Here is a 25,014-nt window from a genome sequence, read left to right as displayed (position 1 = left end):
AAACCCAATGCCCAATTCAATTCAATTCAATTCAATTCAATTCAATTCAATTCAATTCAATTCAATTCAATTCAATTCAATTCAATTCAATTCAATGCAATTCAATGCAATTCAATTAATTAAATTCTATCTATCTATCTATCTATTCTATCTCGCTTTTGCTCTCTCTCTCTCTCTCTCTCTCTCTCTCTGATGTGCTGGCTAGATGCTCTAGCCAACACTACATATCTATGTGGGGATTAAGCAAGGCATGTAGCAGGCAAACATTGGTACTGATAAGAACGGAAACCATCCTTTTCACCCTGGGTCTTAACAAGCCAATGTTTTTTGAGGGGCGCTAGCGATTCGAATGCATGGCTTTTGAAGATTACGTCATGTGGCAGCCCAGTCTATGGACCTTTTTAATGTTTGAAATTGAAAATGGAAATGGTACATTCTGGAGTAATTTTGTGCCTTGGTGGCAAAGAGTTAGAAATAGGAAAACGAGTCATTATCAATTTTTTTACTTGGTTTTACAAACAAATATTGAAAAAACAAGTCATTCTTCCTTTTTTTGTTTTCAGATTTTATTTTGGAAATCAACTGAACGAAAGGTACACGGATTCCTGAGGGATGAATATTTGCCTGATAAAGACCTAAAGGTCGAAACGTTGCAGCATTAAAAGTACGTTATTTGGCGCTATAAAACATTGTGTGTGTGTTTTTATATATATATATTTTTTTTGGGGGAGACCTGTACGTGCCTGTACGACCTGTACGTACCCGTCGGTCACCGGCCTGCAGTACTTGGGAACGATGCAACTTGGGAACCTAATAATACCCATTGTCATAGCACCCGTTTTAACTATCTGTCTGTGTCCCTTTTGTGCCCATACTGGAGATCTCTGTAGTATGCAATACCCGTTATCATAGCACCCATTTTAACTGTCTGTCTGTGTCCCACATGGAGATCTCTGTATCTGTCTGTCTGCCTGTGTCAATTGGCTGAGGCAGAGGCTGGAAATTGCACAGGTGAGAGGAGTTGGCCTCATATTAGGCCCACTGGCAGAGCCTGACCAGAGCCTTTTGTGGTGTTTCTAGACAACGGTGTATGCCACCGACTCGAGGCCGGGCACTGCACTCCCTGTGGGGGTGTGGAACGCGTGTGTTGAATTTGAAGTCGGTGGGGGGAACGGTTCTCGAATTACGTGCATTACAACCGTACACGCACGCACGCACACACACACACACACACAGACAGTCTAACTTGAAATGGGGAGAGAGATGGGGGGGACCCACACACACACACACACACACACACACACACACACACACGCTCACACACACACACACACACACACACACACACACACACACACACACACACACACACACACACACACACACACACACACACACACACAGTAGAGGGAAATACTAGATGATCTATTATAGACCTCTGGGGGACCCCGGTCAGCAAAGTACGTACCGTATATTGTTTAAGTGGTTCATTTGATTTAATTGAAAGGCTAACTTTAGCCTGTAGTGGAAGTGAGAGGTAGCTTATTGGCAACGTGGGCTCAGGTCAGAGGAGAGACCAGGGACTGGAAATGGAGCTGGTGTGGTGTGCGATGGATACGTGAGGAGAGCGGGGAGGGACCAGAGAGAAGCAGCCTGTGGCTTGAAAGTGCTTTGGACACATTGATTGAATACTTTATATTACACCAAAATGCAAACAGCAATGAACAGAGTACAGTCAAACACATGATCTAAAAGGATAACACCAGAAAAAGTCCTTGCAGTCTTGTTTCGATTCGGTCATATCTCTTCAATTCATAGACACATATGGTGACACAGATTCTAACCCTGATCTGGGTCCCGGTGGTGTCCCAGGAGAGTCCCCAAAAACATTTCTCACATTGTTCTCACTCAACAGTAAACAAACCAACATGTATGTGACGTGTGTACACGTCACATACATGTTGGCAAAAAGGCCAATACATGTTGGCAAAAAGGCCACCTCTATCCGCACATTTCTAAAGGTAACAACTTTTAAGACCTTTTTAATAACTCTAAAATGAAATTAATAAATAAAAAAATAAAATAAAACAAGACCATTATAGGCGACTGGGTGGAACGTAAAAAAAAAGTCAAAACATTTGCCGAATTGTCAAACATTACCTTGGAAAATAGCTGATCTATGCTCACAACACATCGGCTATTTTCACAATTTTCATCTGTGGAACCGAGTGAAACAAAATGTAATGTAATTATTTTGGGGGGGCCGTGGCCTGAAAGGTTTGAGAAGCGATGTGACGGCCCTGGTTGTGTCTGACATGGGATCCAGTGGCCAGGCCCACTAAGCCCGCTAACAAGGCCTCGGTGGGCCACAGCTAAAGCCTCTGTCACTGGGAACAATGGAGCAGGGCTTTACTGAGGGCCAGAGCAAACTGCTGACTGTCCACTAGTGTTAATACACCCCTATTCTGTCCCGTCTCACTGCTGTCGCCTCTCCCTCTGTCACACACACACACACACACACACACACACACACACACACACACACACACACACACACACACACACACACACACACACAACCCTCGTCACGTACGTACATACACATGTACTCTCTCCCACACATGCACACAGATGCACACATTATGTCTCTCTCTCTCTCTCACACACACACACACACACACACACACACATACACATGTGCATGAACATGTACACTCGCACACACATGCGCATGCACACTTCTACGACAAATGCATATCCCTCAACGGATCATCGATTTGTCTATCCCTATAGTGTGTGTACATAATGGTGAAATCCTTGCAGTGGTACATACATGTATATGTATATGTATGTATATTGTATACACATACAATCTTTTACACACATATGAGCATTCCTATGCATCTATCCATCCATCCCTTTGTCCATCCCTCCCATGCTCTTTCTCCCTACCCTGTAGCCCCTAGCCCCTACCCCCTCTCTCTCTCTCTCTCTCTCTCTCTCTCTCTCTCTCTCTCTCTCTCTCTCTCTCTCTCTCTCTCTAACCCCTCTCTCCAGTCACTTTGCCACGTTGACAGGACAGCTCAGTCTTCAGTCTGGTCCAAACAGACACCTGGGATCCCTCCTGTGACACACCTAACCTTTGAGCCCCTCTGCTCCTTGTCACTACACTACACCTCAGCCCCAGAGACGACCCCCAGTCGTCTGGGTTTGCTGTGTCGCTCTGTGTGTGTGTGTTTGTGGCCTCACTGTATGTGTGACTGTGTGTATGTGTGTGTGTGAGTGTGTCTACGCCGGTGCACCCTGTCCTTCTTCTTCTTCGTCTGGACCATGTGTGAGTGTCTGCGTGGGATATTCAGAGTCACCTGGACGCCCTCTTCCAATGCAGGTCAGTAAGACAGGAGATTCCCTGTGTGTGTGTGTGTGTGTGTGTGTGTGTGTGTGTGTGTGTGTGTGTGTGTGTGTGTGTGTGTGTGTGTGTGTGTGTGTGTGTGTGTGTGTGTGTGTGGGTGTGTGTGTGTTTGCATGTGTGAGTGCGTGCGTGTGTGCGTGCGTGCGTGCGTGCGTGCGTGCGTGCGTGCGTGCGTGCGTGCGTGCCTGCCTGCCTGCCTGCCTGCCTGCCTGCCTGCCTGCCTGCGTCCATACGTGCACATGTGTACATGTTGTACACTCTCAGAGTTACAGACCTGTAAGGGTCCATTTAGTTCATTGTTGTACACTCAGAGTTACAGACCTTTAAGGGCCCATTTGGAACCCCCTCAAGTAGCCATATGAGGGTCCCTGTACTCCACTTTGAAAACCAGTGACTAGATGCTACTGAGAGTGGAGCTCTGAACTTCACTGCCCAACTAACTAACTAACTAAGAGCTGGTCAGTGCAGACTCTGGTGCTTGGGCTGCAGACACGTTGGTAAACCAGCCACATGGAAATGTAACATTTATATTTGTTTCATTTGTACACTCTCTAGTTCAAGTAACACTCAGAACCTTAGTGGTGGAAAAGTATACACTCAAATGTGTTACTCAAGTAAAATCAATACTGCAATATGGAAATACTATATACTATAATATAAATACTATAATAAGTAAAAGTACTATACTATACTATACTATACTACTATAAAAATTCAAAACGACAGTAAAAGTTCAAAAGTATTGGCATCAAAATGTACTTAAAGTACTGTACCAAAGGTAGATAGTATACTTATTGTGCAGAATGTCCCATTTCATGTTTTCCTCTATGCAACTCTTTTGAAAATAGCCGATCTATAGGCTGAAGTGGTTAATGTATGTTTTATAACAAAATCTATCACAATCTACAAAGTAACTATAGTAAATAATAATAAGTTTTCAAATAATTGTAGTGGAGTAAAAGTACACTTGCCTCTGAGATGTAGTGGAGTAGAAGTAAAAGTATTGGGAATTGGAAATACTCACGTAAAGTACAAATACCTCAAAATTGTACTTAAGTACAGTACTTAAGTAAATGTACTTATTTACTTTCCACCACTGCTTAGGACCTTAGTGGCTCTCAAACGTCAAGGACCCCCAAATTGAAGTATTTGGCTGCGGAACCCCATTAGAAAAGGTTTTGCCAGGGACCCCCAGAAGAGAAGATTTCAAACATTTTTGATATTTTTCAAATATTATCAAACATTTGCAGATGTACACGCTTGCAGCGTGGTCAACGAATGACACACTGTGAGCTTGTGTATCTGCTATTTTTGAATAACCAACGTATTAATGGTTAACGTGGTTAAAATGATTGCGGATCTATGTTAACTACTTTTGTTGGGGACCGCTGGACCCCCCCACCCCAAGGACCCCCCCCCCCACCCCAAGGACCTGGGATCGCCGGAACCCACTTTGAGAACCAATGTTCTACACCAGTGGTTCCCAAACATTTTCATGTAAATTGACAGTAATTGGCCCCCATTTGAAAAGATATGCCATGCAGGGACCCCCATAAGAGAAGATCTTTATGGCTCTAGCAGAGATTAATTTCAAGGACCCCCAGTTTAACATGCATTAGGCTACGGACCCCTAATGGCATTTCTATCTCTGGGACCCCCAATTTTTACTGTAAAATCAATGTTAACTCTTAGAGTGGAATGGAACTATCATTTAGCTGGGGACGCCCTGGAACTCCCTCAAGGACCCCTGGGGGTCCCCGGACCCCACTGTTCTACACAACAGAATGTTCTGGTGACATTCTGTGAGGTGACTTTATATATGCATTGCAACTTGCAGATGATTTTCAAAGATCTTTAACATAATGTCAAATGTTTGCACGAAAAAAGACACCTGTTGAGCTCTGTGGTTTGATCATTTTGTCTGGTAAACTGGTAAATGGTGCATTTATATAGCACTTTTATCCAAAGCGCTTTACACAACGTGCACATCGGGAGCAATTAGGGGTTCAGAGTCTTGCTCAAGGACACTTCGACACGGCCTGGGCTGCGGCTCGACTCCCTATCCCGACGGTCTTTACTGCATGTCACACCCCCCCCCCCATCTCTCTCCCCATTTCCTGTCAGCCTACTGTCTGTCCCTCTATAAAAAATAAAAATAAAGGTGAAAGCCACAAAAAAACAAAAAAAGGACACTTGGACACTAACTCTGGGGGAGGCCGGGATCCAACTGGGTACCTCATGGTTCCCATGCTGATCAACAAAATACATATCTTTGAGCTTTGTTTCAGATTAACGTTGAGTTGTACGGTATATAGTGTTGACTGTTTATAGCCTACTATTTGGTTGGTCAATATCTTTTACATGTATGGTAGCCTATACTGAAGTGCATCGTGAGCCACAACAAAAAAGGGAGAACTCCTGTTTAACACTGTACACATGACCTCTCCTTTGTAACAGCTATGTAGGGCTAACAGGATTCCAAATCGACCCTTACAGCCAGGTCTGTAACTCCGACAGTGTACATATGTGTACGCTCTCAGAGTAAAATTCAAACGATTGAGAACCACTGTTGTAGATCATGCATGGAGGACTCTTAATATATTTGAATCCATTGTCCACTGAGAATAGAGTGTAAACGCATGGCTTGCGATAACAGTATGAGTTACAGTCATAAAATAATGACCATTAAGTAGTGAGAGACTATTCTAGTGTGTTTACCACGCACGCACGCACGCACACACACACACACACACTTACTTTTCTGGATTGCTTCCTGCTTTTCATATAAAAGGATGGTTCCCTCACTACCAACTTGCACATGTATAACAAGCTGTGACAGCAATAAATGCAAAAACATCAAGAATCAAGAAGGGGTTATTTGTCACTTGCTCAAACAAATACAAGCAGCGAAATGTTGCAACGTGTGCACTTTTATTATTAGTTTTTAAATACCTGCTGCTGCCTTTTACTTCCTGTTTATGAATGTCACTTCCCATGTTACATTCCAAAACAAGGTATCCACTAGAGAAAAGAAACACTTCATCTTAGTAAATGGTAAACTGGACACAGTTGACAGTTATTGACAAATTACTTTTCAAAATGGGAGGCTGGGATGGGCGTATTCCTCTTTAAAATCAGAATCCGAATTTTGTATTATTTTATTATTTAGGTATGTGCAAACCTAAATAATAAAATGTAAAAGAATCTGATATAATGTATAATGAGACAAATGAATTGTCTCTTTATACAGAAGCAAACATATCAATTATTAAAACAATGGAATCAAAATATGAAGATATGCAATGATTTAAAGATGTATAGGTAAACAGAAGTATCTACTGTAGGTACAGTACTGTGTACACAATCTCTCTGTCGGGTGGAAACCTCATGTCCAAAACTGCTTGTGGATCTGCTACTTTGGGCGTGATGTGACACTATAGTATGATCAAGTAGGGCGCTAATTAGGAAAAAACATAAAAAGGTAAAATACAATAAAATTGGTTAGACAGCAACGATATGCAATATATTATACAATGGCATCCTCGTGTATGGCTATAGCTGTAGCTCTGTGATCAAGTCATCCCACACAGACACACAATAACAGTAAACAGGGTCCAGTGTGGACATGCTGTACTATGCTATGGGGCCTGCTGGGACACACAGGTCAGACGCACGCACGCACGCACGCACGCACGCACGCACGCACGCACGCACGCACGCACGCACGCACGCACGCACGCACACACACACACACACACACACACACACACACACACACATGCACACACACTGTCAGACACACAGGAGGGCCAGGCAGGTCAAAAACCTCAAGTATAGGGAGGAAGTGAGCATTGTGTGGCTGACAGCAGTTTTTAGTTCGTGTTTAGTTTATCTGCAACAGGCTTCCTTGACTTACCTGATGACTGTGCGTGCGTGTGTGCATGCATGCTCTATATGGCATTGGCATACAGTAAGGGATTGTGGAGCTTATTTTACCAGTGTGCTATGATGACCTATATGTTCTCTGATGTATTGTTGTTTGTCCTGCATGGGCACTTGGATGTGCAGTGTGTGCACTATCTATCCGTGCAATGTATTCAGATTGTTGACCACTGCCCTGACTGCAGGTCAGTATACAAGTAACTGAAACTTCAGTCACTGAATCGTTGGCTGTACCAGTTGAAGTAAAGGCACACACACACACACACACACGCACACATGCATGCCAGACTGTTGCGATTTCCTGGCTTAACTATGCACTGACGAGGGCATAACTGGGGGCTGATGGGACTCTCTGCCCAGCATCCGTCTTCTGGATTGGAACATTAGCCAAAGATAGCAGATGTACAAGCCCAATGTGTCACGTTGTGACGGCTGCCTTAACTGCCAATCTATCTATCTATCTATCTATCTATCTATCTATCTATCTATCTATCTATCTATCTATCTATCTATCTATCTATCTATCTATCTATCTATCTATCTATCTATCTATCTATCTATCCATCCATCCATCCATCCATCCATCCATCCATCCATCCATCCATCCATCCATCCATCCATCCATCCATCCATCCATCCATCCATCCATCCTGCCCCCTCTGCATCCTGTGTGCCCAATGCACCCAATGCATGTATAAATCCTGGCTTTGTTATAGAGCTGGACTGCAACAATGACCATCTTAGCTGACGCAGTGCTGGCTGCCTGACTCCCCTCTGGCAGCTCTCCCCCTCTGGCTGCATGGCCACCGGGGTCTGTACTGAGTCCCATACTGAGTCTGTATGGGACAGTGTGTATGGGACAGTGTGTATGGGACCGTGAGTATGGGACAGTCTGTATGGGACAGTGTGTATGGGACAGTGTGTATGGGACAGTGAGTATGGGACAGTCTGTATGGGACAGTGTGTATGGGGCAGTGTGTATGGGACAGTCTGTATGGGACAGTGTGTATGGGACAGTGAGTATGGGACAGTGTGTATGCGACAGTGTGTATGGGACAGTGAGTCTGTATATGGGACAGTTGAGTCTTTGCGGTGAAGCAGAACACTTATCTCCATAGTTCATCTGTTGTTTTTGACCTCCTTTTGAAGATTACGTCATGTGGCAGCCAATTCTATGGGTATTTGTTTGTTTAGAGCACTTATAATGTAATTTGTTTCCCAGGCATAAGTCTATGGACTTTAATGTTTATTTAGTGGGCGCTCGCCCAAAACACTATTATAACATTCTCTCTCTAGGTCGTCCTCAGACGCATCCAGTCATCCCGGTTCTCCATACATCTGGCCAGCTCGTTGATGCTTTGCGCTCCCACGTCGTTCCTGAGTACATCCACATATGTTAATGTGGGACGTCCTCATGACCGGTGCCCGTGTGTTGGTTCCCACAGCAATAGTTTGCTGGCTGGCAGCTCCTGGTGTCTTTGGCAGTGTAGTCTCATTCTCCTGGCTTCTATTTTCTGGCTCAGCGACTTCTGCAGGGTTGGCTTCAGGGTCCAGCATTCACTGCCATATTAAACACTCTACCGTTTGATAGGGGAGGTCGGAGTTCCATACACTGGCCTGGTTCAGGGCCCTACATGCAAGTACCTTCCTCACTGTAAGATCTTGCTCCGTTGAGTTGACCCATGAGCCCAGGTACTTGAAGTCATTGACTTCCTTCAGAGCAGTGTTGTCGTCAGCGGTGGATAGGGTATGCTATATGTTAGTTCCATTGGTGGAACACAATCGATTGATTGTTCACCCATCTGACCACTTAACACAGCAGCTGAGTTAAGGGCTATTTTAGCAGTTCTAGACCAATTTCTAAACATTTTGAACATTTTAGAAAAGCTTTTTAGATATTTTTGGGTTATTTCTGCCTTTATAGATATAGGATATAGTGATGATGGACAGGAAACATAGAGAGACACTGGGAATGACACGCAGCAAAGGTCGTCGGGATTGGGACTCGAACCTGTGCCACGCTGTCAGGTATGCACGTATGTGGTATGCACCTGGACCGATAGGTCAGCAGGCGCCCCACATTTTAGAAAGAAATCACCTATAATATGTCAAAAATAGGGTGGTTAAGTCTGTCTGTGTGCATTTTATAAATATTTAACTAAATAAAATAACTACATTGGATCCATTATTGGAACACAGCACACAGGTTCTGTTTTTTCCCATATACTGTGGGTATTGGGTTCGATGAATGGTCCTGCAATTGTAGGAATATTGGTCTATCTTTCATTATTTTTCTTTTGCATACAAGTTGTGTATTGTTTAATTTGTAGTACACAAAGTTGAATGAATTAATCGCTGTTTTCTGTATGCATTTCAATAAGCTTTTCTTGTGGAACACATTGAGGTTCTGTGTGCAAGAACATGTGTCATGCAAAAAAAGGGTAAACTTGACCTGCCTGCTGATGTGATTTATCCAGGCCACTAAGGCCACGCATGCATGCACGAACGAACGCACGCACGCGCGCACACACACACACACACACACACACACACACACACACACACACACACACACACACACACACACACACACACACACACACACACACACACACACACACACACACACACACACACACACACAGAGTAGTAACAGCAGTTCAGTCAGATAACTCACGAATAGTTTTAACCAATATTGATTATACATTTTATCTTTGCGTTCGGCTCTGCTACATTTTTCTCCCTGCTCGGCACAATTAAATACCATCATTAACATTAAGAGCAGGGAGATAGATATACAATAACAACCCCCCCATGGGGAACAGAAATAACAGAGCCCACCGGTGGTGCTGGGGTGGTGGTGGGAGCAAACATCACATAACAACCAGGAACCATATACAGAAGGAAGGCAGGAAGAGCATGCAGTCTAGGAGAGCTTAAATACCCCACCCAATAATTGATCAGCTGACTGCCACATCAGCGAATGACATGTGGGTCTTGCAAACACTGTATACACCCACGTAGTAATGCAGCGTATTAACCCCTCGAGTATATATGTATGCGCCCTTGAGCACAGCATGAAGTATATCTGACTGAACTAACTCTGCAAGCTACGTATCATTAGCTCACAGCAGCTGCTATATGCCCAGTACAGAAGAGTCACAATTTCTTTATGGGATCCAAAGCCTGTTTCTATTTTCAGCTCTTTGGGATATAAATAACATTCCCACAACATCAATTACATCAGCCAGGGACTTGTCTGTGTACCACAAGGATTCTTATAGATCTATTTCTGACCCTCTCATTTTTGCCTTTGAAGTTAAGTAAAGTCAGATCTATCTGGGGATCTGTTGTCGTCCACACTGGTTATCAGGAGGAGCAGGACTGACAGAAGATCAGCATAATCATAATTGCGACCATAGGTCGCAGATTACTATGAAAACCTGCAAAACCTGTCAGTCCGTCCGTCGATCTGGCATCTGTTAATGGTACCCCAACGTTCAACCCCTGAATTTACCATGATCCACTAAGTATTTAATTCACAATATTTAATGTTATTTGGATGACCCTAAGAATCACATAAAATCTTGAACGATTACTATTGCAATTTCTTTTGGGTGAAACCTTAGATTGACTGGCTTATGAGCGGAAGAACAGAGGAGGGAGGAGAGGCTCTCAGAGTACAATCTACTCCAGAAGAGACAGACTGTTTCAAAAACATTGTGTCCCTGCCCCTCCCTTCGACGACAGACCCGCCCCCTCACCGCCCTAATATGGGGGCATCTCTCTGCCCTGGGGCCAATCAGGCGGCCAGACGGGCTCCTTCTGGAGATGCCATGGGCCTGGGCCAGCTCTGAGGTCTCAGTGAGGGGAGCAGCAACAGGCTGGCTGGCTGGAGACAAGGGCAAAGCGATAGATAGACAAGCTGGAAAGAGCAGCAACGCCAGAAAGAAGTGTGTGCGTGTGGACATAGTGAAGGAGAGAGTCCAAGAAAGGGAAAGAAAGAGGGGCTGAAGGAAGTTATTGGAAAGGGAAGAGGCTGTGACAGTTCCCTGCTGCAGGTTGACATGTGTCACCTCTGAACCACTGGAGGAGGGAACATTGAGAGAGGGAATACGGTAGGCTTGGATGGAGGTTCTTTTATTCCAGTCTCTCTTCTCCTTTTAGTAATTTATGAGTTGCTTGCTGTGTTTGGAAATGTCTTGGAAGAGTCTTATGAAGCTTGAGAAGTTTGTCTTCATGCTGTTGGTGTGAAGGCATCTCTGTGAGTGCAGAGAAATATGAGGCCGTGTTTGGCTTTGGAATGATATACATTCCTGATTTTGTGAAGTGGCAAGTTTTTTTTAGCAAGTTTTAGAAAGCAAAACTTTAGCAAGTTTTAGAAAGCAAAACTTTAGCAAGTTTTAGAAAGCAAAACTTTAGCAAGTTTTTTCACCTATTGCTTACATTATTTAGTTTGTGTATGCTTTGTTATTATCTCCTTTTTTATCAGTGGTTATGTTTACGACCCAGCTGAGTTTGTTATTTTATAAAATATGACTTAACATTGGCCAGGCACAGGCTAATGTTGCAGCACAGCATTTAATATGTTGCAGCTTCTCCAGGGAGCACATTGCTGAGTTTTGAGAGAATAACAATAGTGTGTTGTTTAAAATCCAAAGACATTTTTAGTAAGACAGCTGCCGCTTGTGTTTATTCCAACATGCCAGTTTCTGGTTACAAACACGCCAGTATTCACTGAGATGTATGGGAACTATTTGCAGCGTGGCATTTCACTATTACTCCAGCATGGTACAGTGTTGGGGACTGGGGTGTCATACAGCATTTTCAAATAACGGTAAATTTTTAAATATATGAAATGTACATTTTGTCCAATCCGTATGGTAGAGTATGTTAATACAATATAACTTATATAATTGAGGTGGTTGTACTTTGTCTCCCTGCTCTTCTATTGAGACATTTAGATCGTGTCAAAGGTCATGTCTCGCCTAGACACAGGATCTGACACGAATTTTGACCTGATGGTCAAGATTCAATTTATCCCGTGAGCAAGCAGGCAGGCTCTTTTAGCTCAATGGTAAACATTTCAGCACATTTCAGCACAGGAAACCGGGTTCAAATCCACGGTTGAAGAGGAAAGTTACACAACGCAGCTTTAATATGATATAGGCCTACGTGAGCTTAGCCATAATATAGTATAGAAAGTAATAGAATTAGATTAGAAGGAACTGCATTTCAAAACAAATTCTGCATATTTTAATGTCCATCGCTGACAATTTACCTGACATTACCTGAAATGTCCTGAAGCAGTAGAGCCCATCCCTCTAGTTAGTTTTAAGCCCTAACCACACCAAAGGGTCGAGACGGTTTTAGCGTTGTCCCAGCGGTGTGGTATGTCCTGTTGCACGTTGACGCACGTCGTCCCACGTTGTCCCACGTTGTCCCAAGTGATTCAACGCATGGAATTCAATGTCCCTAACCACACCAAAGGGTCACCATGCAACTCCTTGCAGCCGTTTGGACCCAAGGAGTTGCATGATGACCCGTTGGTGTGGTTAGGGCTTAATAAGTCTTTGGTGCTGTTTTAGTAATCATAGGATTCTAGCTTGCATTGCCCGATCGGTGAGAGTTGTCAGTTGTTGATAGCTCTACGGCGCGATCATTTCAAACACCCCAGTCTTAATTTTACACACAAGCGACAGCTGCACCACCGTGATGGTCATAGGATCTCTATGTCCTCCTCTAAGCATACCCCACACCGCCATTCCACATCTACCCCGGACTCGCCCACCAGCCTGGTATGTTGGGCGGTAGGTGGGTGGGTAGAACCACAGGTCTGCAAGCCAAAACATGTCCCTGCCGTGTGACAGAGGGTGGCATATATTATGGCACTGCGCCAGGCCGGGACCTATATTGCACACCGCCTTACCCCTTGTGCCTAAACCTTTTTGCCATTAAAATAGTTCAAATATTGTCAATGTAGATCGTCTATTTTCACTATTTTAAAATGTCTCAAAATAGTGAAAAACTTTTAGGCATACAGTATAAGGTTTCAATGAGAGTGTAGAATACATTGACATTCAACAGGGGAAGAAGCCACAGTCAAAAGTTAATTTCAAATGTTTTCTAGTACCACAATGTCCCCATGAAGTTGTACTAAACATGATGAAGCAACTCTTTGGGCAGTATTCCGTGTGTCACTGCAAGGGCTAAAAGATAGATCATTGCTTGGCATAGAATATAGATAGTGAGTGAGATAGTTTGTTAGCACAATTAATTGTGTGTATATATGTGCATGTGTTCATGCTTTTGTATGTACACAGTATACTGTCAGTCAGGTATATGATGTGCAAAGGGATCGTTGTGTGTGTGTGTGTGTGTGTGTGTGTGTGTGTGCGTGGGTGTGTGGGTGCGTGAGTGCTTGCATGCATGCATGTAGGTACTGTATAATGGATGCCGGGGACACTGATGGCTGCTAACATGCTGCACCCGCAGATCCAGCCTTGTAATGAGCACTGAAATAGAAACTACTTACACTATAGCTTTTACTGACATCACATACCATACGTCCAAATGCCAAATGCCCCAGCACATACTTAGCACCATTTAACTCACACCATTCCTCCTTCCAGTGAGTTTTGACTTTAGTGAGTTTACAGGTGTAAAAGAGTAGGGGTGGCCCGGGCCGGCCTAGTGGTCCGGGCACTAGGCTGCTAATCCAGCCTGACAGCGTGTCGCGGGTTCGACTCCCGATCCTGACGACCTTTGCTGCATGTCACTCCCCATCTCTCTTCCCCATTTCCTGTCAGTTTACTGTACACTTTCAAATAAAGGCAGAAAAAGCCCCAAAAATATCGTACAAAAAAAAAAGTGCAGGAAATTTTCCATACAAACTCCCAACGATTTGCAGTTACAAAATATATTCATAAGAATAGATAAAGGAAAGAAAAAAAAGATAAGACAACAATAACAAATGAGTGCTCAAAAGAATAATAATTTATGATAGATCTTGCTTTATTGGCCAGCTTTCTTGAGATGTTTACTGGGGATACCCAATTGATAAAAAAAATCAAATTAAATAAATAAATAAACAAACAAACAAAGAAACATTCTATAAGCATTATAACATGGCATTTCCTGAGCATCTTCCAGGTTCTGTCTATGAGGTAGTAGTAAGCGTTGTTGACGGATTATATAAGTGTGTCTGTCTGCATCATAAGCCACATTTATACTCAGTTGTGTCAGTGTCGCTCACCGAAAATAGCAGATCTACAAGCTCATGTAACGTGTTGCGACGTGACGCATTGTGAGCACAACGAAGTATAAATGAAGCAATGGAGATGCCAGTTCCTGGGAACTGGCATCTCTGGGATCCAGCTGGCTGTGCTTTAATAGAGTAACTGGACACTGTACTAATGTGGACGGTACAGACAGTCACGAGGACCAGAGGTCTGAGTTCCATGTTGTTAATAAATAATAACACAGGAGTGTGTGATTCATAGAACATCGTCATTTTGGGGAGGAAAAATGCGTGCCGTTGCTGTCGGCAGAAACGTCTTATCTCCATATTTTTTACTTTTTGTATTTTTATGTAAACTGATACCCTACTTGATCAATCTACAGCATCACAGAAAAGCATCAAAAGTAACAGATATACTTGCAGATCTGCTATGTTTGCATTTATTGAATCCTGAAAAGTAACAGTTTTGGACATATCCAACAGAGACGATATCTACAGTATGATTTATTTATTTTTCATTTGCGGCCATGTATTTTATAAATTAAAGTCAACATTTTAACAGATTTCAAGGACGCAAAGGTCCCGAAGCGCCAAAATATAAATGAGTTTGATGTTTCAAGTAAGACAAAACACTGCAATAACAGTGAGATAAAGTATGATTATGGTCCACCATGTACTTTGCTATAGAGAAGGAATGAAAGAATGATGCTGACAGTTTTCTGGCGACAAACTTCTAGGGTGATGATGGGTGGGGTTACGTTTAGACCCGGAAGTAAGGTCAAAGTTGATTGGGCGATCAGGGAGGAAGCATGGGGACGCCGCGCAAGGAAACAGTGTTTGACGTATGAGTGCAAACTTCCTACTTGAGTTATTTATATAAGCAAATACTGTTATCGGATAAGAAGATTCACATTAGTTTACATTTCACATTCGTACTTTTGTTTTGCGTATTGAAATTTGGTCTATTCCTCAACTATCAGACTTATGTTATCATTGTTCATATCATTTAAGGCGAGTTGTCTCTCTCGCCGTGTGCCTCCATCTTATCTGACAGAAATATCTCTATTTCCTGTTTACACAGAGGCATTTCCTGTCAGAGGGCTCATGCCTGCGGGTGTGGCTTTCCACTGGGTATTCAGGGAGGTCTTACTAATCTGGTTTTGTTTTTAAAGATTTATTTGGGGAATATCTTTATGTTTTATTTAAGATAATTCACTGTAGAGAGAGAGAGAGAGAGAGAGAGAGAGAGAGAGAGAGAGAGAGAGAGAGAGAGAGAGAGAGAGAGAGAGAGAGGGGAAACCAAGGACAGAAAGAGGAGAGACATACTGTACAAGACAAGATGGGGGTTGGATTTGGTCCAAATCCATTTGGAACCTGGTCCTTGTGTTCACATGACTTGTTCTTTGTGCTATGTCAAATGTGTGTATATGTGTTCTGCATACTTGGCTGCTGGGTTGCAAGACATATTTCAGTGTGAACTGACAATAAAGTACTATATCATATCATATATCATTCTTGTCATTTGGTAGTCACTTTTATCCCAGCACCTTACCATACCTTCCGCATTTTAGCGTAGTTGGCCCTAGAGCCAATTAATTAAGCTATAGTTGCAGTGGGCAACCTTATAATGGATACTTTTATACTTGCTAAAGGATTGAGTATGCTGGCAGTCCTGGCAGACAGTGCTTCTGCCATGCTTTATTCAAACAGATAAACTTATTTTCTTGTTTTTCCCAAATTGGAAAAGGCACAAAATGTGTCCATTACGGTAAGCATAAACAAGCCCAGTGGACAGCTGTGAACAAGGTTATTTTCTGTTGTGCATAGCTCTGCAGGGGAGGGAATTGTTAAAAGACGCAATATGAAACACTTCTCAGGTCCAAGAACCCTTTGAACTCCAACTCCCATGGTCCTCTCAGACAATGATAGATTTGTGAATCGTCTCCCTGCTGGGTCTCGGTTTCATTCATCTCCACAGCCTTCCTTGGCTGTCCATTCTGGATTTATACTGGACCACAAGACAATGGTCTGGAGTGTTTGACATAAATGCTTATGATGGTGATGATAGAATCACAATCTTGGCAACTATTAACTAAATGCAAACAACCTAAACACTTGCCAAGGAATCTTTCTACCCAGCGATTTTGCCATGTGTGCATGCGTCTGGGTATACACGTTGTGAGCATGCAGTTCTTTTGTATGAATACATGCATCCATGCACATAATCACATTGGATTAATACCATGTTTATTGCCCACATTCCTGATCCAAACGGACAACAGTGACCTTGATTCCCAAATTCCAGCTATGTTCTTTAGAAGCTGATGTTATTGGTTGCACTATTTGCGGGCCTGTCTTGTTGAGAAGTGGAACACTACCTATTAGGACAGCATAAGAGCTCTGCTGTCTCGCCCCCGGTCTCATGACTGTCCTCAAATCACCCAATTATGTAGCCACCAATTGTGTGTTACAACATGTAACTGTCCTTTCCTTTGTGTGTGTGTGTGTGTGTGTGTGTGTGTGTGTGTGTGTGTGTGTGTGTGTGTGTGTGTGTGTGTGTGTGTGTGTGTGTGTGTGTGTGTGTGTGTGTGTGTGTGTGTGTGTGTGTGTGTGTGTGTGTGTGTGTGTGTGTGTGTGTGTGTGTGCGCGCGCGCGTGTGTGCATGCGCGCGAGAGGTGCTTTTGAACTTTACTACAGTATGTGCGTTTTGTGCTTTTGTTTATGTTTGTAGTCACGTGTACACGTACACGTGGGCTTACACAATTACAGTATTATGTTAGCAGAAAATCTTATTTCTGTTCTTTACTTACACTTAAACTTAATCTACAAACAAACTTAGAGTTGGTTGCCATCCCCTTACAAAGAAAACTATAACATCTTTTATATGTCAATTTTTAATAAACTGGAACTGGAATGAATTATAGCACCAGAGTCCATATCTGCTTCTCGTCATGCAATTTATGTACAGTACAGTGTACAGTAAAAGTACATAGCATGTATGGTAGGTTTACCAAAACAAGACAACAGAAATAGCTTCACTTTGTGTCAATAGCTGCAGTAAGGTCACAATGTGTCTTGTTGCAACACGGTGTGAGCTTTGTTCATGTCCAGAATTGGAATGCTTTTAGATGGGTCCCAGGGACATTTTATGAGTCCTACTTCAACAACGTTAGAGTACAGTACTGAGTACAATATTGCATCCCTCCCAGGACAGGGTGACATGATTGCGTCTAAGGATGCAGGATGCAGGCTATTTACATCACTGAGATACTAATGTTGCACCCCAACAACAACAACAACAACAACAACAACAACAACAACAACAACAACAACAACAACAACAACAACAACTCTTACTAGAGCAGTCGTAATATATTTGTCTTAATGTAGTATGATCAATGTTGGCAGGTAAATGGGGCCTAATAGACATTAAAGTAAACCTAATTCTGCTCCCCTGTTTATAAATCTAGTTGAGAGGTGTTCTGTGCCAATACAACTAGAGAGGGACATTATGCTCTTAACAATGTATGTGATAGCATGTGATTAACCAGGCATGCATTGCTGAGTCAAGTTAGTGAACTTACTTTACTTTGAAAACGTACTGCTCTACACTTATACTGTAGGTGACCCTTTGTTTTATATTGGATGATTATATTGCTGTTTAAAAAGAGAGAACTATAAAAGATTTTACTTAAATACGGTGTTGCTTAATTTTGAATGATTTTTAAAATTTTGAATTGAATGATTTTACATAAAGAATTGTGTGATTATTATATCATTTTTAGCGTACTATTACTACCCCAACAATGCCTGATGATTTAGTAGAATTATATCCCAGGGATACCATTGTATTATTTACTGTTAAACAACAGCTGCAGTTGTGAATTGGAACTTCACGCACTAATTGAGTCTCTTTATTGAAACACAGCAATTAAAAGGAAATAATGACAACCACTAATAGGACCCATTCTTATTCATTTGTTCCATAGTCAAACTTTTATTACATCTACAAGCTATAAGCCTCTCTCTCTCTCTCTCTCTCTCTCCACGCTGGGCAAGACCTACTCTGTAGACGGTATATCATTTATTTTGGGCGGAAGTTGCGGGATTTTGGCGGAAGTACCGCTCAAGGAAATGACGTTGATGCTTTACAAATCTGTTTACATCTCCGTGAATGAAACAAGTGTTGTGATTGGTCGAAAAAACATTGTATCCGGGGGAAATACATCTGACGGATGTTCCGGCCCGACACTTCCGCCGATACCGTCTCTGCTTTAGGTTGTGACCATGCAGGCTTTTCTCTTTGCAGATGAGTAAGCATGGGACCGAGGGTACTCTCTCTCTCTCTCTCTCACACACACACGCACGCACGCACGCACGCACGCACGCACGCACGCACGCACGCACGCATACATACATACATATTTGTGTGCAGTATGTGGCATGGTGACCCTGCAGGCCGGGGCCCCTGAGCTAGGGGGGCCGCTGAGCTTGAGCCTCCGCACGACCAAGTCACTGTTATTAACTTTGCACTTTTTGCCAGACTTTTTCAGTCATGTCAATAAAATCACCCCACAAGTCCTAAACCATCATGATGCATGTTACTGTTGTCTTTAAAGCCTTTAATAGCGAGTTATTTGTGTTGTTTTCGTGTTCCCATCACAGGAATTCCCTTGCTGTAAATCCTGCTGAAATGCAGGTGAATGTTGCAAGCCTTTGTTGGCTTCCTTCTGTCTCATAAGACAGTGGAGTATGCGCCAGGGATTAGTCTGTTGTTTCCGTCACACTAAGGAAATAGGATGTTCCCCATCCCAAGACTATTTACTTACTGTATAAACTCTATTGATTATTTTATCCCATATTTTGGCCAATTATTCATAATTTACATTTGAACTGTTTTGATAGGCAGGATTTGACTATCTGCCAAATAATATTGAGTTGCATCACAGAGCTCTATCGCCCGTTTAAACATGAGTGAATAGCAGCTTTCACCTGGATTCACCTGGTTCCTCTTTTCCATGGAGTCACGGAGGCCCTAAATGCTACTGAGTGCATGTGTGAGGGGCCCCCATGCCATTCTGAGCAGGTCAACCACCCTGCACAGGCATGCAGATGTGTGTCAGTCTGCTCTATAATAAGACATGGCAGGAACGTATTCTAAACCTGCTCCTCTTCTCTCCTTCCCCCCTGCCCCTCCACCACCCCTGCATTCCTTTCATTCACTCATTCAGAGATCCTGTGCTGATATCAAGGGCCAGCAGATCCGTATTTTTATTGTGCCTGTATTTGTAATATTTCTTGACTAGTATGCGCTAACCTGTCCTGTACCCCTCCCTCCTGTGTCTCATTATGATGAGTTTATGTTTATGTTGTTGCTGCCACGATATGACACTTGAATTTATCTTTACTCTCATCGGTACAGGGAGTGCCGTTGATATCACCTGCTTCTGTCAGTCACACCGATTCGCTGTTCATTACAGTCGTCAGGTGCAAACATTTGAAGAGCGGTTACCAGTGGTTATGACTATGAGACACACGCTGACACTTTGTGGGAGTGACAGGAAGGATAGAAACATCACAGTCCTGTTTATCATTACAGACCCTATATTGCCAGAGAGCTGGTGGCAATGAGATATGAGATTATGTTCAGTCAGGACAACTCAAGAATGGATGGAATATATATTTATTGAATATAAAATGAGCAATACATTTATTATGGTTTGGCGATGAATTGGATCTGCTTTTTAGGTACTCAGATCAAGTGCATCAGTCCCGACCATAGGGACTCCGAATCCACCCGTACCTAAACAGCAGATCCAAAACGACAGGTGGTAGCTGGGGTGGAGGAGGGTGAGCAGCAAAAGTTTACGCAGACAGCAGCGCAGCAGTAGCGCAGCAGTATCAGCGTGTGCAGCAGCAAGCCAGCAAGCAGATTGAGCAGTGCAAACATCCAGTTTAAATAGCCGGTATGAAGATGGAATGAGTGTGTGATTGGATGAAGTGAATCAGGTGAATGATAACGTGATGCTGAAGCGGCCCAATGAACGGCCGTCGGCAACTGCACTGAGTTTCCTGACTGAACTTGCTTTGCGCATGTCAGGCGCGATGCTCATTTTACTGTGACTACTTCAGCATAGTGGAGTATATCTCTGGTTAACCACTAGATCTCTACCATGTAATATTGTGAGAGTTGGGTTGACAAGGAGAATACGTTTTGGCAATTATCAAAGAAAATGAACACATGTTGACAAATAATGTTGACAAATCTTCTCTCATGGGTGCAAAATCTTTCAAATGGTGGTCTGCGACCAAATACGTGAAAATATTTGAGAAACCCTGGAACTGTTTATTGTTTTAAACCTGAAGAATTACGGAATCCCGTCTGGCCTTTCCTGATCCCATGGGCTACTGAGAACCCTCTACTCTACTTTCTGTAAAGCTGACACATTTCCCCTCACACCAGTGTTATCTTGTTGGCTACTGCTAACACTTCTGTTTTGACACTATCGTAACTGCTCACTTCTATACTGCCATTAATTTGCCTTTGCCTTTTTTTTTAACCCGGCTGTCTGTGCACCTGCTGCTGCGCAACCTGATGCACATACTGCACTGTAGACTGACTCTAAACATGGGGAAATGTTTGTCCTACTCATTAACATTACAGTATACAGCATCGACACTTCACTTGGCTGGCTATGGTAGCAATCATAGTCTATTACAGCATTTTATGTCACTTGCAAGCAGATGTGTGAAGATTAATAAGTAGGAATACTATTATTTTACTTAGGGTTTTCCTGTGTTGAAAACTACTCAAGTAGAAGTAGTACACATGTAGTTTTTTTGGACTACTTTGAGGAACAATTACAGTTGCCGTTGGTCATAAAAAGGCCAAGTGACAACTGACTCACTTTTATAGTGATTTAGTGCTGCCAAGTGCCAACTCTTAACAACACAGTCTCTCATTCCATACCTTGTATTTCTCAAAGTTCATTCACAAGAAGTACATTTATACAGAGTTTGGGTTTCCTATGATCAAAGACAGAAAAGCCTACAGTTATATCACAGAACAAATCTAGAGGCCCTTGAGCAACTCTCCTACAGGCCCTTGAGCAACTCTCCTACACAGTACAATATGCTCAGTGTTTATCCATTTGAGTACAAATGAATCCAAATGAACCCTTACGGGTTGCTCTGGGTTCAATTAATTAACACTCAGTCAGTCATATTGCAGTGCAGCTGCTAAGTAACCCAGGTGAGCATAGTGTTTGTAATGGACAACTCCCAGGTGTCCCATCTATGTGAAATACTGTGGGGTACTGTTGTAAAAGAGCCTGTAAACAAGGTTAACCACTTGAACCCTATATATCTCATTGCCAGGAGTCCACCAGGGGTCTATACTTGGTCACCTTATTTTTTCCCTCTGTACCAAATATCTTCTCTGAAAATAGGCAACCTACATGTGTCGCGTTGTGAGCTTGAAGATAAGCCATTTCCGCCGATTGTTCACCTACTGTAACATACTAGGGACACTATACTAACAAAAAAGTACTTCTAATTGCATTATTTCTAGTATGACCTGTGACCTTTAGTGCATGTTGTCCCTTCTCTCTTGTCCATGTCTAATATATATATATATACTGGGCTATAGATACAGTGATTGATGGGCTATGCTAGACCTTTGATCCATTTCATGTATTATACTAGTGGAACAGTGTAAAAATAAGTAAAACCACAGCAAAGTATTATCACAACAAACGGTACTTGATTATGATGTGTGTGTGGACCTGTTATTTAATGGGTCTCAGTGCTTCTGTGCGGGTTGGGCAGGGCCAGGGATACCACTACATGACTGAATGTGTGCTATGCGTTCCTGTGGCCTGCTAGACACCAGATACCTCAAACCCACCCATACAGGCATGACAACCATGCTGACACTCTGTGCTATGTATCTTCGCACGCACGCGCGCGCACACGCACACGCGCACACACACACACACACACACACACACACACACACACACACACACACACACACACACACACACACACACACACACACACACACACACACACACACACACACACGCACACACACACTAATAGGCCGACTGTACACATGTAGATGTACTCACACCGAATGCGCACGCAAGCCAAGATCACATGAACGAAGGACTGTATGGAATGGCGTTGCCAGGACAGACGGTCAGGTGATGCCACACTGCTGAATCTAGCTTGAATCCTGATTGATGCGTCAGTGTCGTGCGTCCCGTTGTGCGACAAAAATAACCTATTGTCAACCAAAAACGTGTTGATCCATCACATTTAAAATGTGTGCGACACGCACACATTTTCCAGTGTGCGTGTCGCTTTGTCAAGCGACACGCACACAAGTCACGTTGTCACTGAAGCATACAGTACAGTGGGCTAGATGAATGGTAAACCTAGTACAGTACAGTATCCAACAAGGCCCTTCTCATAACTTAGCCTCTTACACAGTAGTAACTTAACCGTAACGTAACATACTGTAGTGTAGTAGTATATCAGATGGAAATGTTGAACTATAGGACTCTCATTCTTATTGGATAAATTGTATGAAATATCATACGGTAATAATGAATTACAAGGCAACCAATTTTCATTCAATTTCATTGTTTCTATTTGAAAGGCATCTTGTCATGGATACTATACGTACTTGTGGAACACAATTGCAATGAATTACAGTTTCATATACAGTAACTGTCTTCCTGTTGCTGTTATCGATCACCCTCCCTACCTCCTGGTCTTAGTCTACAGGTGCTTGAGTGGAGACTAGGGTGGTTATAAGGTGGCTGCTGCAGGTGTATATGTCCATGGTTATGGAAAGAATCGCCATACCATAAACCTTGCTCTGATAGTCCTGTCATTAAATCAGATGGCCTGAGAATAAGCTTACTTCAGAGAAAAACACATATTAATTGAATGCTGTATGAAGCAGCCATGCTTTGACAAGCTATCCTTGGCTAAAAATAGTTGGAGTATGTCCAGAGACGGTGTTGTGTTTAAGCTCAGGCCCTTTGGAAATACATGTGACGCTTTTGGCCAATCACTAGCCACCAAAACCTTCCCTGAAATGACTTCCTTATAGCTTCTTCTTTTCTTTCCTACATAAATACAAAATATCAAGAGGTATCATTGGTAACATGACCGCAACAGTGGACGTGATAATTGCCTTTGCCTTTTGTCCCTTTTGTATGGTGGTAATGTATTAGTTGTTTTTCGACTATAAGAACTGTACAGCCCTGCTACAGCCTAGATATAGTACTAACCCTGAGTTTGGGGATTAATTGTGACCTTGACTGTCGACCGGTTCAACCCAAAATTTAGTCTTCTCTTCGGGGCAGCCTGCTGATCAATCCCACCAAGATTCATGAGATTACACCCAGCCGTTCCTGATTCTGACATCGACATTGATTCTGACCGACTTTAGCCTTCGAACCTATAATCCAAATGTTATTCACCTCTCCAAGGTGTGTTGTTATGGATCCCATCCCAGTTATGGGAGTATGCATGGTATAACGCTGGCGCTTTGGCATGGGGGGTCAGATCAACATATGGAATGAATTCTGTACTGGCCATATATGGAGCGTGTCTTGAGTGTACAGGGTTTGATGAGGTCAGATCAACATATAGAATGTCAGCACAGGAAGGACGGGTGGGGTGGGATCAACATATGGATTGTCAGCACAGGTCAGCTCCATATACTGTATGGAGATATAAGGGTTTGAGGTCAGATGCAGATCCATACGAGATTGAATGTGACAGAGCTGCCCTGAATGTATCAACGAATGAATATCACATTCTTCATATTGTTGAATTTACACGTTTTATTGTACCGTATTGTAACATGATTTTACTTGCATTGCAGACTCTGACAGAGACCAAGAGGACAGCAATGTTTTCAGCCAGTCCAGAGATCCAGCCGTGAGTACACAATGTTCTGTCTCATTTTTGAGGGGCACTAGCCCCTCCTATGTCCAGCTTTGAGAGTTTGTGTAAACACAAACATTGTCCTAACACAAACATTGAATGCCATTGACAATGAATGGCCAGTTTTGAGGGTTTGTGCAAACACTAACATTGAATGCCATTGACCAGTTGGCCATTTTTGAGGACAATGCATGGCCAGGTTTGACAAACATTGTGTAAACACATTGAAGACAAAAGTGAGGACGCAAATTGTGATTGGCCGGAATGAGATGATGTATGATGATAAGAGCGCCCCTCACTTCACACAGGTGTGATTTTCAGAATAACAGGCAGAAAGCAGTCACCCATTTCAAATGAAAACTACTCAAATAAAGCAGGTGCTTGTCAGCACCCTTCGTGATGATAAGCTGTCAAGGAGAAGGGAGAACTAAATGGACGTTGGAAATAATGTGTA

General features: G+C 42.9%; 1 protein-coding gene across 1 annotated transcript in view; it reads left to right on the top strand.

Annotated features, from left to right (window-relative positions):
• Positions 1 to 3,330: 3,330 nt before the first annotated feature.
• Positions 3,331 to 25,014, top strand: part of prx (periaxin) — a gene marked incomplete at its 5' end in the record, with an annotated part of 44,555 nt that continues 22,871 nt past the window's right edge. Inside the window, 3 exons of the mRNA XM_079513847.1 lie at positions 3,331 to 3,388; positions 13,102 to 13,152; positions 24,499 to 24,554. Coding sequence (XP_079369973.1) covers positions 3,331 to 3,388; positions 13,102 to 13,152; positions 24,499 to 24,554 — 165 coding nt within the window. The remainder of the gene's footprint in view (positions 3,389 to 13,101; positions 13,153 to 24,498; positions 24,555 to 25,014) is intronic.

Source organism: Electrona antarctica (assembly GCF_951216825.1).
Source record: "Electrona antarctica genome assembly, chromosome: 11".
NCBI classification, from domain to species: Eukaryota; Metazoa; Chordata; class Actinopteri; order Myctophiformes; family Myctophidae; genus Electrona; species Electrona antarctica.
Note: the sequence above shows the minus strand (reverse complement) of the source record. Positions and strands in the feature narration are given on the sequence as shown.